This window comes from Sorex araneus, chromosome 7 (genome assembly GCF_027595985.1).
Source record: "Sorex araneus isolate mSorAra2 chromosome 7, mSorAra2.pri, whole genome shotgun sequence".
NCBI classification, from domain to species: domain Eukaryota; kingdom Metazoa; phylum Chordata; class Mammalia; order Eulipotyphla; family Soricidae; genus Sorex; species Sorex araneus.
This window is the reverse complement of record NC_073308.1, coordinates 56,857,897-56,873,761: the sequence shown is the minus strand read 5'-3', so window position 1 is coordinate 56,873,761 and position 15,865 is coordinate 56,857,897. Positions and strand designations below refer to the sequence as shown.

General features: G+C 36.7%; 1 protein-coding gene across 3 annotated transcripts in view; it reads left to right on the top strand.

Moving 5' to 3' along the window:
• The window catches only part of GUCY1A1 (guanylate cyclase 1 soluble subunit alpha 1), a 61,496-nt gene extending 53,992 nt beyond the window's left edge, over nt 1–7,504 (top strand). For all 3 annotated transcript variants that reach the window (XM_055144556.1, XM_055144555.1, XM_055144557.1), the window contains exon 9: nt 484–7,504. In XM_055144556.1, coding sequence (XP_055000531.1) covers nt 484–685 — 202 coding nt within the window. In that variant the 3' untranslated portion in view covers nt 686–7,504. The remainder of the gene's footprint in view (nt 1–483) is intronic.
• Nucleotides 7,505–15,865: the final 8,361 nt, after the last annotated feature.

Here is a 15,865-nt window from a genome sequence, read left to right as displayed (position 1 = left end):
TATAAAATACTATGATTTATAAATGATAGGCATTTAAAATACTTTGATTCATACTAAATCATCGTTCCATTTATGCTATTATTTTGCACATCATGTAGTTATTGATGCACTGCTAAAAATTAATAATGGAACCAGAGTGACAGTACAAGCGTTAAGGCACAAACACACATCAAGCACTCTGAATCCCAGTAATACAGCACTGCAGGGACATTCACGTCTTTGCTATTTCTAGACCTTTTGATTATTTTGGATTTGTTTCCCCATCACTCTGCATATACACTTACTCTTAGGATTATAGCTTATATTTTTGTAAAAATATTTCATTATTATTTTTATTAGCATGGGTAAATATGCTGTTTGCCAGATCTTTTTGTCATTGTGAATTAATTTTTCATTGTGTTTCTGTGAAGATATTAAGATTATTAATTTTGAAGAGTCATTGATATAAATGTTAAAACCCAATATTAATTTTAATTTTTCCAGGTTACTCCAAGACTGTCCTGGTTTTGTGTTTACTCCTCGATCAAGAGAAGATCTTCCACCGAACTTCCCCAGTGAGATTCCTGGAGTCTGTCATTTTCTGGAATCCTATCAGCAAAGAACAGATTCAAAACTAATGTTCCAAAAGAAAGAGGTTTCAGATGGCAATGCCAATTTTCTGGGCAAAGCATCAGGAATCGATTAGCTAAATCTCTAGCTAGTGATTAGTCTTTGGGGTTTGTCCCCTCTGAGCTGATGTAGAACCACTGAAAGCACTTTAGGATTGCGGATGGCCAAAGAGCAGTATTAAATATCAGGAGTTAAGTCATGACCTACTTTTTCCTCTACTTAATATGACAAAACTACATTCACATCCAAACTTCCAATTTCTCAGCGAGGGGAAAAAATGCCTCAAAAAGTGACTTTTAGCAGATATTTCTATTATATAATAATCACTTATATGTACTCAAACATCAATGCATTGTGTATATATCATTAATTTTAATCTGTGCAGTCTGATAACATCACCTGAAGTCTTGTGCCCTGGTGGTAATGCTCTGGTCCCTAAAGTGTATTTGTGATAGTGTTGCCTTAAACAAAGCATTTTGATAAGCGTTTATAGCCATTGATACCATAAGTTCTTCTGAACTTTTATTATTTCAACTTTGCTTTGTTTTACATTTTTCTCATGTAATGTTAGCAGAATATAACTCAATGCATTATAACCTTTTTGGTTACCCTTTTTCTTTTCTTTCTTTTAAGAAAACAAGCGATTATGGATTAGATGAAATATGAATATCAATAGTTCTGTAAATCAATTATCATTTTATAAAAAATTATCCAAGACATAATGTGCCATAACTATAAATATTTCCTTTTGTTTGGTAAAGTTATTCTATGCATGATAAAGGCTACTTACTTCTTATTAGCAATGTAACTACTAATTCATTTAGTGTAGAAATAGTCACAGAGACTTATTGCTTATATTAAAATGCAATAATACTATTTTAATTTAACTTAAGCTGAAACAACCTAGAAATAATTAAGTATCCAGTGAACCCACTGTAAAGGACCAAGGTAAAATATTTATACTAAGTGCGCACACACACACATGTACACACACATACATGTACACACATACATGTACACACACACTGAATAATTCAATTTATTTCAGCAGACATCCTCCATTGCCATGCTGAGCCATAGTAAAAAACAATCCAATAAAAAATTAAGTACACTGTGGTAAATGAAACATTTTCTTTTATAGATAGCTTTTGGGTTTTAAATGTATTTGTGTTGAAAACTGGTGTGTGAATATGTCTTAAGGGTCATCAAATTTTTTTTGTCTTTTCAAGTACACTTCTGTGAATATTTTATTTCAGTTGAAATATCTAAATTTAAAGTCTTTTCAAAGAGAATATTACTGTTGAAGAATACCATGCTGTGATTTCCTCATTAATATTTCTAAACATTTTTCTAAAATTATAAAGTTGAATTTTAATAATGTTAGATCAAGGTATCTTGCAAACTAAATAATTTACAGCGTTTGGATTGGATTGAGGATTTTATTTTAAAAAGAACTCAGTGTCAAAGCAGGGGCAGTATAGTTTTTAGTATATAGTTTTAAGATATTCTTTAATAGACCCATGCGTACACCAGATTTTTATTTGAAAATCTTAGAAGTAAATCAGATTATAAGTTTGTTAATTATCTCCACTAAGCTCCATAGTGAAATCAGGAATAGGAAACCGTTACTCTAGATATTGCAATGATTAATAATTACTATTACATGATATCACAATGTCTTGAAGGACCAAATGTTTTGTTAAATGTCACTTAAGGTTTTGGAGAGCACTAGTTACTGGGAAAATATAGTTAAGAGTTTCACAATTATATAAAGTTAAAAAGTATTTAAAAACAAATAAACATTAAATAGATTTTTCTTTCTGGGACAGAACCACTATTATTTAGAAAATAATATTAATTTTAAGAGCAATGTTAATTTTAAGCACATGATAAAATGTCTTCATCAAAAATTTAAGCAGACACCAGTTCAGTAAAAATGTCATGTGCGAAAAATTGTAAAGTAACTAGAATTCAACATGCATGTTTACACACACACAGATGGAAATAAATGTAAACAATCCCAGTTAACGCTACATGGAAATACCTTGTATAATTTTCTTGACATGTTCAAGAAAGTCACCCCAAATTTATCTGCCTAGAGAAATTAAATTGTCTATGAAGATTTCCCAGACAAGCCTATAAGTTTAAAATTATGGTATAGGAGCTGGAGCAATAGTATAACAGATAAGGTACTTGCTTAACACACAGCCAAATGGGTTTGAGTTCCAGATACTCCAAATGAACCCCAAGCATTGCCAGGAGTTATATCTTAGTTCAGAGCCAGGATTAAGCCCTGAGTGTCACATATGTGATATTTTCATAATGGAAAGTGTTCAAGGGGCTGGAGACATAGCTCAACAATGTGGAGCACATATTTGTCTAAAATAGGCCCTGGTTAGATCCGTAACATCATATGGTCCATAGAGCACTGAATCAGTAGCAATCCCCAAGTACTAAGCAGGATACAGTCCAAAAACAAAGAGCAAAAGACATTCACGTTAATAAATTAAAGGCATTCCTTCTTTTTCTCTATTTATCCAATTTGGAAGGTAAAGATTGTGGAACATTTTCAGATCCAAATCAACCAGCCAGTATCAGACAACTTAGAAGGTAAGTTCTGAAAGGAATGAAATGATTAAAATGGTAAAAAGACCAAAGTAAGTGGGAAGGAACTCTGAGAGTAGGAGTGGAATTGAACTAGGAGAAAATAATAAACAAAGATGGCCTAAGATGCAGTCAGTGGCTAAAAATATTAAATCTTCTTGTTCATTTAACTTCCCTAATTCATAACTTGAGTTTACAAATGCTTGTTTATTATCCTGTTCTCTTGAGAACCATAGGAGTGCTTCCTTTCATTTTTCTGTTATTGTTTCCTTCTCTAGCCCCTTGTTTCATGTTTTCTTTTTTTGGTTTTGGTCAAAAAACCAAGTTAATTTCTTTTTATACTTATTTCTTAAGCAAGCAGAGTTCTATTGATGTTCTCTGAAAATGTTTTCTCATTTTTACCTTGTTTTCTATTTTTATCAAGATTTTGTGCAAAAAACACAATTTCAACTTAAGCACTAATATACCTAGACATTTTAATTTATATATTCAAGCAATTATTATGCGATGACAATTAAAACTATATTTTTATGAAAAGAAAAGAAAAGAAAAGGTGGACATAAGATAAATAATTTCAAAATTCTGTGAAAGCACAAAGTGAAATACGCATTACTTAGCGGTTCCTATAATCTTGGGGAGTCTTCGAGGAATTCATGAAGCGGAGAGTGGGAAAATACATAGTCCAAGCAAGTAAACTGACTTACTCCAAGAAATGGAGTCTTGAAAGTTCAGTGTGTATAATGGGCAGTGAATTGCCTGGAATGAGTTGGGAGTGAGAAGATAAATATTTGAATACAAATCATGAAGGGAGCTAATTACAGGTTAAGGAGTATAATAATGATGATGATGATAATGATGATTAATATTTTTAATTTCTCCGGAGTGCTTCGCTTAAAATAAATCAAGTAAAAGAAAATAAGCAAACAAATATAAAACAAATATGCCCACCCATTGACTTCTCCTCCATCTTCAGTAGTTTTAAAACAACTGGCAAGTGAGGAACTGATTTTTGTAATAACATTACAAACAGAATTGCTGTTTCCAAAGGCAGCGTCAGAAAGAACACAGATCAGGATTAATGTTTTCTTGCACAGATCATGAAATGAAAATTGTTCCTGTATATGCAAAGGAAGTGATTCCTAATTCATCCTGACCACTTCACAACAAGGATGAAAGTACAATATGGGTGCCCGATTTGGGAATTTCACATTACTCACGGCCCCATTGGTTGCACTATCACAGGCCTCAGAGGAAGGAAGAATTGATTCATCTGACTAAATCTTCCTCCATATTATTTCTCCAAGAGAATGTCAGGGACACAAAGGCAGATCCACTCCAGGCTCATCTTATGGAAAGGTTAAAAGCAGTGGTATGAAAGAACAAGGTGTTCTTTGGACAGCCTAGAAAATATAAGATAAATGAAGGGGAGTGTTCATTTCACACGTGGTCTAGGAGGTAGACATGAACCCCCAAGTTTATACAACTGGGAATATGCCAAAATTGAGATTTACCTGCACAGTCCAAATGAAATCTAAGGTTACATAATGTTTCAAAATTGATAGTCAATTTCGTGTAAAAGCAATAGCCCATAGTTCCAAAGAGAATTGGTTAGTGGATTATTGCAGTCGTTTTGCATATTAGAATTAATCCAGGTTAGCCATTATTATTAAGGAAAAAGAAATATCTCTGGTACATATGTGTAAAGATAGTTTATAGATTGTGATCATTTCCTGAGTAATAGTTTGTTTTGCCTAATTGGGCATTCTTTAAATAGTTGTACTTGGGAAGTTAAATAAAGGCATATCTAATGGGTCAAAAGATGGGTCGGGGCAGGCCAACTGTCGGGAGAAAACCTTTGTTAGAACAGGAGGAGGCAGAGGGGTTGCAGTTCCTGTAAAGGACCTACTAGCTCTTCTAAAACATTTAGTGTGACAGAAATGATAAAGTGAAATCTCCTTATTCTGAACAAATACAGAACAGCAACTTTATCATTAAGTAGAGGACACCATAGTGTCATTTTAAACCAAGGCCCACAGGGTTACCTTGCACATTTTTGCTGTGATTCTGGCCAGTCTATCTTTGCTAATAAGAATGGAAGAGTCATTTTTTTTCTGTAGAAGTCAGAAGCTGATGGAAATAGTCCTTTGTAGTTTTTATTGTGCTGAATTCCCTTTTGCTCTTCAAGAGTTCATTTTAGATTTGAGGTAAAGCCTGACTCTCTTTCAGAGACTTCTTTTATGATCATGATAATGTGCATTCATTTAGCAGTCTTACTGTAAGCAACCTCAGACATTTTACATTTAATTACCCTTTGCATTTCTCTCGAGACAGCTTTTTCTTAACCTATCACACCTACACTTTTCACTGGCTCACAGGAGCCATGTGCTGGTTCATAGGATAGTATTCCCTTACCTTCTCAGGAATGCTAACTTCTTCCCATGCTCAGTGCTCTGGAAAAGGGGGGAAGGAGTCATGGATGGAGAAATGCAGACTCATAAATGCATACATTTCAATTTTTAAAACCAAAAGAAAATATTTACATTCTAACACTAAGGCTTTTAAAAGCCATCTGTACAGATTCCATCACAATAAAATTAATTTTGGAAAACTACTAAAAGATTTCAACATAGAGACTTAAAAAAAAATCAGAAAAAATAATGGAAAATCTATAGTAATCACAGATTCTGGTGGGGTTAAGGATAATGTTGTGCTGCCTTTCAATATTTATATATATATTTAACATCAAAGTAGTAAATTGAACATTTATATTGCACCATAAAGTTTATGAAGAATTGTTTAATAGATAAAATGACTTTGCATAAATCCCTGGTCCTAACATATCTGCTAAGATGTTTAATTTGTCTGAAATGTTTCCAAACCCATCTGTAGATACAAAAGAAAGATCTAAGAAAAATTAAAAAACTAAAACAAAGCTAAAGCAAATGAGCAAACGCTATTAAAGAAGTTGGACAGCTTACTGTATTATAGACATCTGCAATGATACAGACAGAACCATATAGTCTTTGGCGAGGTATAGTGGTTACAGAATTTTGTGCCTTTAGGACAGTGACGCCCATCAATGTCCTATCCAGACACTGTTCAATCCCAAGGAGCTATCCTTTTCTTCACATAACTAATACCTTGCAAAATCTAAGTGAATAAAAATATATTTGTGTTTGAGTATTTACTGTTCTTTCACCTCCTCCCACATGGAAATTAAAGATGACTTGCAAATTTATATGACAGAACTTGATATTCACTCATCTGGAGAATTTATCCAACCTCTTGGATTCCTGCACACAATTAGAAAAAAAAACATTTTAGTATGCCAACAATAATTATAAGTAATAAAATATGTTTATAATATAAATATTCATATCTAAAGTTAATAAAATGCTCTTTTCGAGATCACAGAGAAATTCATTGTATTTTTTTGAATGAGCAAGACTATAAATTGAAAATCTCATTTATTCTTTCTCCCCCCAAGTGAATCATCATTTTGCCATCTAAACAGTTGCCATGAGCCAGTGGTACTTTTACTAGGTCACTTTGAGACAGTTTTAAAGACTGTATGTGGTGTGAGTGTGTGTGTGTGTATGTGTGTGTGCTCATATAGTTCTTAAGGTAGGGGATTTTCTTGAACCTAAAATTTTTCTTGAAGTTCCGTTGAGGTATTTCAAACCCCTGAATGAAGAACTTATTATCTAGGAGCAAAATAGTAAGATGCAATGCTTGATATGAGAAGAGAATGAATAACTGGAAGAAATTTGTCGCCTTTAGCTACAATGATTTTTGATGAACAAAAGATATAAACCTTTTTCCCCCTATTGTTTAGAAGTGTTCATGGGTCTCACACAAAGGCAACTAAAGTTTTCTGCAAACCTTTAGCATATTTCTGAAATTATCTTTAGCTTTTACTGATTGTGGGTTTCTGTAGGTATCTCAATATTTTAATTTTATTTTTTTTATAATTTAAGTGCTCTTTTTCACTCTTTGTCTCTATAAAAGGGAATAGTCACTGAATATTGTATTGAAAGTCTTGTAGTAGCAGCACTCCTTTCATTATTACCTTTATAGTTGCTTTAAATAACATGTTTGTCTTGAATTCTGTTTCTGGCAGACTTGCAAATCCTATCAAAAAACTCTCCTGTGTCTCAGAAGTTTGTTAAAAATTACTGCCCCATAAATATTGTAATAAAATGTTAAAAAATTCTTAAAACTTAAAATGAGTTGTATAAAAACAAAAATGAACGGTTGAATCAAATAAACAAAAATTTCTAAGTCATGGAAATACATTTGTTCTGCTGCAATAGATAAAGAGCAACTGGATAAACAGGACCAGCAACTACCATTCAGCCTTTTGCAGTATTCAGGTCAAGGGATTCAAAAAGTCATTGTTAATAAGTTCACAAAAAGTCATTGTTAATAAGTTACCTGTGCACAAGCAAAATTTATTTCTTTAGATATACTCAACTCTTTCTTCAACAAAATTCATCTTAAATTATCTTCAAAAAACTCATAAAATTGATTCTGCAAAGAAACTTGCTCACAAAGTACTTTCTGTCTATGCCAATGCCTGTCCTACTGGTTGGCTTCCTCCCTCCATCCCCTCCCACCAATCCCTGTTTAAGAGATTTTTACCTGTGAGCTATCATTTGTATATGCAGGGGTCTGTGAACCTCTTCACAGTGGAGATTTGCATACAAGGGTACACATGCTGAGATTCAGGTGATACATAGACAAGGAATAAATCAGGACTTTCAAGAAACAAGCCCCTATCTAATACAATCATTGACTAATATTTGAGTCTTTAATGGCTTGAAATTAAGGAGAAGATGAGTGGCTTGTTGAAGAATGAGAACCTAGAGATCAACTACTGAAGCCACAATCCTAGAAAGTCTTTTATTTCAATTAAGCAAGAACTAATTTCCTTGTAAAAGAACCTACAACAATTTTATGCCTCTGCCACATATAAGCCATCCTCTTAACAGATCTCTTGGTGGGATGGGCCACATAGATTCAAATTCATGGGAACTGGGCAGAGATCACGGCAGGAAAAGGAAGTAAATGTAACCTTGTACTTGGAGTTGTTAGGGATAATTCCATGTACTATCAGCGCATCTATAGCTCATCATCTATAGCTATAGATGAGTGTTTTAAGAACTGAATGTTCTATACTCCTACTGCCTTTTCCCATAAATTTTAAAGAAGATTCTCCCCATGGTTATGAGTAGCACATGGATAAATCATAGGATTTCCAAATCCTAAAAACATCTTTGTGGGACAGTTTGCTGATAGAATTCCTTGTAAAGAGATCAGTCTTAGCAGAGAAGTCCTCCCCTAAGGTTGAGATTAGTCATCTTCTCTATGCATCAACTAGATAAGCCATTTTAAGACTATTATGAATTTCATACTACATTCTTATCAAATGGAATGCCTAACCCATGAAGGCCTTTTGACTCTTCTGTCTGGTATTCACATTTTTTTTAATTGAAAGGCAAACTGTCACACACAACGCCTCATTTGGAGATGTTTGGAATCTTGGAAGCCTGACCACCCTATGTTCTTTTGCAAACAGTCTTTAAGAACTTGCAAGTTCTATTAAGAACTATTAAGTTCTAGCAGAGCAGTCCAGCTATTCTTGATTCCATGGAGTCTGCCTCGCCTGTGCCAAATTGGGGCTGGCAATACATGGGGGTGACATGTCACAGCCAGATCATGCTCACCTCCTGGTATTTACATTTCAGGATGAGTTCATTAGCTCAATAATAAGCAAGGTGCGGGTGCATTACCAGTCATGCTAGTCGAGGGAAATGGCACATTCAAGATGCTAGCCAACCCTAGCATCTCAGCTTGACGGCCACCCAAAGCCTGCATCCACAGAGCTCTTTCAACATCACTTGGGGAACTCATTAGGCAGAAGGGTAGGATGCGAGCAGTGGCGCTGTTCAGGCCTGGAGCTAACGCACATCCTTTCCGTTCCCATTCTTAAATAAAATGACATGGACAGTTTCCTGAAAAAAAAAAAAAACGTAGAACAAGAGTGAGAATCCTTGGATGATCACTGTGATCCCTGGCACAGACAGTGGTGGTAGACTTGGGCCAGACAATGCAGAGTTCCGTAGGTTCTGCCAAGTATGATCTGAGAGGTTTACATAATTAGGAGATTGAACATTTGGGGCTCAGTGAGTCCTGTGCCTGGAAGTGATGTACTGAGAATAAGTAACAATGAAAGAAAATTTTTTATTGTCATAAGCACTAGAATTTTCTTATCATTTGGAGATTTGAGAGACAATGGACAAGATGCTAGCCATATTGGTTGCATTGGGAAGAATCTTTATTTTTAAGTTTAATTTTAGTTTTGTATTGAAGCATTTACATATACTGTATTATGATTGCCTCTGTATTTTTAGTTTCAATCTACCAACATACAAATGACCCATTTTGTTGTTTTCCCACCCTGTCTGAAGGAGAATATTAATATAACAACCTAGCCAAGACTCCAAGAAAATAAGTATCTTCTTTTAAATTTTCCAAGTCAGAGAAGTGGCTATGAATGCTCTTTGGATTGTGTCAATCATTTGTTGTGTCTCCTACAATGAGTATACAACCTTATGCAAAATGATTAAGAGGAAAACATGTTCTCCTCGTATATACCATGATAGTTCCCAGATTAGGCACATAAGACATTCCTGAAACGTTTCATTCAAACAAGACATTTTATTACCTGTCAAAGGCAGAGAAGATTCTTTTTTTTTTTATTTTTAATTAGAGAATCACCGTGAGGGTACAGTTACAGATTTATACACTTTTGTGCTTATACTTCCCTCATACAAAGTTTGGGAACCCATCCCTTCACCAGTGCCCATTCTCCACCACCAGTAAACCCAGCATCCCTCCCACCCTCCCCAATCCCATCTCCCCCCCACCCCACCCTGCCACTGTGGCAAGGCATTCCCTTCTGTTTTCTCTCTCTAATTAGCTGTTGTGGTTTGCAATAAAGGTGTTGAGTGGCCACTGTGCTCAGTCTCTAGCCCTCATTCAGCCCGCAACTCCCTTCCCCCACATGGCCTTCGACTACAATGTAGTTGGTGATCGCTTCTCTGAGTTGACCTTTCCCCGGAACGTGAGGCCAGCCTCGAAGCCATGGAGTCAACCTCCTGGTACTTATTTCTACAGTTCTTGGGTGTTAGTCTCCCACTCTGTTATTCTATATACCATAGATGAGTGCAATCTTTCTATGTCTGTCTCTCTCTTTCTGACTCATTTCACTCAGCATGAAACTTTTCATGCCCATCCACTTAACTACAAAATTCTTGACCTCCTTTTTTCTAACAGCTGCATAGTATTCCATTGTATAGAAGTACCAAAGTTTCCTCAACCAGTCATCCGTTCTGGGGCATTCGGGTTTTTTCCAGATTCTGGCTATTGTAAACAGTGCTGCGATGAACATACATGTGCAGATGTTGTTTCGATTGTACTTTTTTGCCTCTCTGGGATATATTCCCAGCAGTGGTATTGCTGGGTCAAATGAGAATTCAATATCTAATTTTTTGAGAGTCGTCCAAATTGTTTTCCAGAAGGGCTGAACCAGTCGGCATTCCCACCAGCAGTGAAGAAGGGTCCCTTTCTCCCCACATCCTCTCCAACAGCGGTTGCTTTTGTTCTTTTGGATGTGTGCTAGTCTCTGTGGTGTGAGGTGGTATCTCAAAGTTGTTTTGATCTGCATCTCTCTGATGATTAGTGATGCAGAGCACTTTTTCATGTGCCTTTTGGCCATTCGTATTTCTTCCTTGGTAAAGTTTCTGTTCATTTTGAAGACAAATTTTTAAAAGCATCAAAGCACAAGGTATATTTGATGCGTTTGCCTTTCATGAGCACCACTGATTATAAAGTAAAATGAAAGGCTAGCATTATTTTGTACATATCTATTTTTTTCCCATACACCATATTGCTGGTAATTGTGCCAATTGTAGCCCTCTTTGAGCTTCTGTGGGTGGGATGATGTACTTAGACTGTCACCTGACTTGTTTCGGGTAGGGTAATGCCCTACAGAAAAATTAGGAAGAAAGAAGTAATACTGCTGAGCTCATTCGCTTCTAGTTTATAAAGGCACAGAACGTCAGATGGAGCCTGATTTAGTGGCATGCTCTGGAGCCAGACAGACTGGGGGCCCATCCTGACTTGACTTACAGGCTGGAAAGACCTTGGACAAAGTGTTTGGCCTTTTAAATTTTGATGTTCTCATCTGTAAAATCAGAAATAAGCTTAGGTCTCATTCATTGGGAGAACTGACACGCATAATCTATGTAAGGTAGTTGACACATAGTAGGACCTCAGCTAAGGAACAAAGACTCCTGTAACCTTAGAGCACTATGGAGATCAGGGATTTCTTGCCCCACCACTCTTGTGACCTTAGCTGACTTCCTGTTAGTGGTTTTTCTGGGCATGTATCTTATTGGCATGTTTGTGTTCTGAAATATGTTGTTTCACTTCGGATCTGAGAGTTTTTCATTCTTTTTTGCACCATAACAGTTGCCTTTTTTCTTTCCTGTTAATTCATTGAGTGTCTGTATTTCTTTGCAACGTTTTTGTCCTAAATTCTGTTGAGTGCATGTAATTAAAGTCAGTCAGGAGCTAAGAAACTGAATAGTGTACTTACCCTAATACAGGGTAAATCAGACAAAATACTAAGTTTCCTTTTAAGAAATTCCCATTCCCATTCCCATTCCCATCTTCCCAAAAAGATGGTAAACTGAGCACCATTTGCAGAACTTTCTGGAAATTCCAATGGAGAAAGTCTCTATACTTTGGTCAGAAACAAGTGTTTGTTGGGCTTCTAGTAAATTTATAACCTTGTACATATGTTGCTTAAACAAGCTACAGTTGTCTTATAAATCACAATCATTCTCCAATTATAAGACCCAGACAAACACTTACATTTTCCAAAAATAACTTTTTTTTTTTTGCTTTTTGGGTCACACCTGGCGATGCACAGGGGTTACTCCTGGCTCTGCACTCAGGAATTACCCCTGGCAGTACTTAGGGGACCATATGGGATGCTGGGGATTGAACCCGGGTCGGCCGCGTGCAAGACAAATGCCCTACCCGCTGTGCTATCGCTCCAGCCCCTAAAAATAACTGTTTATTTAATCAAAGAACCATAGTTTACTAAGTTATTGATAGCTGAGTTTTAGGCATAATATTTCAACACCAAGCCCACCACCAGTGTCACCTTCCTTCCTACAGTGTTCCCATATTTCATCTCCACTCCCCTACCCCAGCTTTCACCTTAACAGGCTCATTATAAAGCTCTGGTGGTTGAAGTTTGGGTCTCATGTTTTCAGTGTTATTGAGTCTATGTTTTGGATATGTAGCATGTCATTCTCCCACATCACCAGGATCACTGAAGTCCCGACCCGTGTTTGCCCATTACTTCCCCTTCTCTTGTTCTTCCTTCCCCTTGATTTATCTACTTCTCTGTCCTACCTCTCTAAACACTGGGGTCAGGGTGATCTAGTCATATACCCTTACTACAACACATTTCCTCATCCAGTTATTCTTTATACCACATAAATGAGACTGTCCTATGTTTGTCTTTCTTCTTCTTGCTTACTTCACTCAGCATATCTTCCAGTTCCAACTAGGTTGTAGCAAATTGCATAATTTCATTGTTCCTTACAGCTGCATAGTCTTCCATCACACACTCAAATCTTTTTTTTTTAATAAATTTATTTATTTTTAATTAATGAATCACCATGAGGGTACAGTTACGGATTTATACACATCTGTGCTTATGCTTCCCCCATACAAAGTTCGGGAACCCATCCCTTCACCAGTGCCCATACTCCACCACCAGTAAACCCAGCATCCCTCCCATCCTCCCCAATCCCATCTCCCCCCACCCCACCCTGTCATTGTGGCAGGGCATTCCCTTCTGTTCTCTCCCTCTAATTAGCTATTGTGGTTTGCAATAAAGGTGTTGAGTGGCCACTGTGCTCAGTCTCTAGCCCTCATTCAGCCCGCAACTCCCTTCTCCCACATGGCCTTCGACTACATTATAGTTGGTGATCCCTTCTCTGAGTTGCCCTTTCCCCAGAATGTGAGGCCAGCCTCGAAGCCATGGAGTCAACCTCCTGGTACTTATTTCTACAGTTCTTGGGTGTTAGTCTCCCACTCTGTTATTCTATATACCATAGATGAGTGCAATCTTTCTATGTCTGTCTCTCTCTTTCTGACTCATTTCACTCAGCATGAAACTTTTCATGCCCATCCACTTAACTACAAAATTCTTGACCTCCTTTTTTCTAACAGCTGCATAGTATTCCATTGTATAGAAGTACCAAAGTTTCCTCAACCAGTCATCCGTTCTGGGGCATTCGGGTTTTTTCCAGATTCTGGCTATTGTAAACAGTGCTGCGATGAACATACATGTGCAGATGTTGTTTCGGTTGTACTTTTTTAAGGCAGAGAAGATTCTTAAAGGCAGGTTGTTGAGTGATCAGAGGATGCTAGTTTGCTCTGACTGCAGTAGCAGCAGAGACTGAACACTGGATGGACTCATTTTTCCATAGAGAATATGACAATCAGTTCTTGTCCCCTGACTTTTGCGCACTTAAAGCATGATGAGCTCTGTGTTTACAGCAGAAGCCTACCATTCAAATTCGAACAAAAGCTCCTTATTGCCACAATTGGAAATAGTCTATTCATAACTTTCTTGCAGCTACTGCTATTTGTATATTTTTCTTTTCAATTGTACATTCAGGTATATTAGACCAGAATTCGAGAGTAGACTTCACGTGGGGAATCAGACAATGGGTGTCTAAGTGTGAATCTGGGAATTTTGGAGGGAAAATTGTGGTTAAAACTGTAGAGCCAACACTACTTCAAACGTGGAATCTAAATATTAAACTTAAAAGTGTGTCTGTTACTGATATGGGTTAGGGGTGGGGGAGGGGTGTTTTGGGGGTTATTGGTGGAAGGCAATGGACCCTGGCAGTAGCATTGGAGTTGGAACACTGTACACCAGAAACCCAACTATCAACAACTTTGTAAATGACAGTGCCTAACTACAGAATTTTTAAAAGCAGTGGATTTGTGAGGTGGAGAAGGTGCAGAGGGTGATAAAGAACCATGGAACAACTATAATCACAGAATTGCATTTTAAAAGAATTTTCTAAGATTTTTTCTCTTCTTTTATTATTATGTTATTATTATTATTTGATCAGCGCTTTCATACCCAATAGCCTACTCACTTTTTGGGTATACCCCAATGGATGGAAATAATTGTTCATAGCTAAGAGTTCTCCTCAGTACTAAGCATTTCAACTTGCAATATTCCTACCAATTAAGCAGTAGCCATATTTGGAAAGGCAGAGGAACATTTAGCTTCTTTGGATTCTTTCCATCTTGCTTAGTCCCAGTCCTATTGCTTCAGGTTTGGGCAATGATAATAAATATGTTCCAGCACACTGAGTTTAGAGAAGTGATGGGAAGATCATAAAATACAGAAGAAAATATGATCATATTAAGAGTAAACTTATGAGACAGACACTAACATAATCTGCTAATGAGTAATGGGTAAATCATAGAAAATAAAGCAATAGAATTTGGATCTGAAAACATTTGCTCAACTGGCCTAACTGATTTTACTACATTGTTTTGTTAATTGTATAATGCAAATCATGATAAAGAGCAGTTTCGGTTTTGGTGGGGTTTTTTGGTGTTTTTGGTGGTGTGGTGGTGTGGGGTCATACCCAGTGATGCTGAGGACTTACTCTCTACTCTGAGCTCAGGGATAACTCCTGTCAGGGTTTAGGGGACCATATGGGGTGCCTAGGATTAAATCCAGGTCATCTGCTGTACTTTCACTCTGGTACCAAAGCACTTTAGGTTTTTATTCATAGCCTTGTGAAATGTGACTAATTTTAATTTTCTCTCCTAAACATTTTCCTCTTACCCAGGATAATGAGTTTTCTGTTCTCCATTTTTCATTCCCCAGTCATAGTTTCTCTTTTGTCATTTTTGTTTTTCCAAACTCTGCTCCTCATCACTCAGAATGAATTACCTATCCTCATATTCCTGATGTTAAATGCAATATCTTATGAGAAAATAATTACTGTTGGGAAACTGATCATGGATTTTGCTATTGGTGGAAGCAGTGTTTTTAGCTGTGAGAAGAGAAGCAGAGGAGGAAAAAAACCCTCTGTAATTCACCTACACTCAAATAGAGAAAAGAATGGGCTAGAAAAGAAGCGGATAGGGCATTTGCCTTGCACATGGTAGACGCGGGTTCAATTCCCAGCATCCCATATGGTTCCCCGAGCACCAGCAGGAGTAATTCCTGAGTGCAGAGCCAGGAGTAACCCCTGAGTATTGCCAGGTGTGATCCCAAAAGCAAAAATAAAAGGGAAAAGAAATTATTCTCTATCTCCTAAAATAGATTGCTAATGAGAAGTATCCTGAAGTCAACTCCTGAAATAAAGACATTTTGTGAGAAGTTACTCCCCCCACTCAAATGTACTCATTTACATCACATGCAATGCAACTGACCCAAATCAATAATTTGTCATGAATGAATAGAGCTACATATACATTTTACTACCTCTATTTGTCCAATCTTCGTGGGTCTGTGTGCTGCCTAATATTCTAT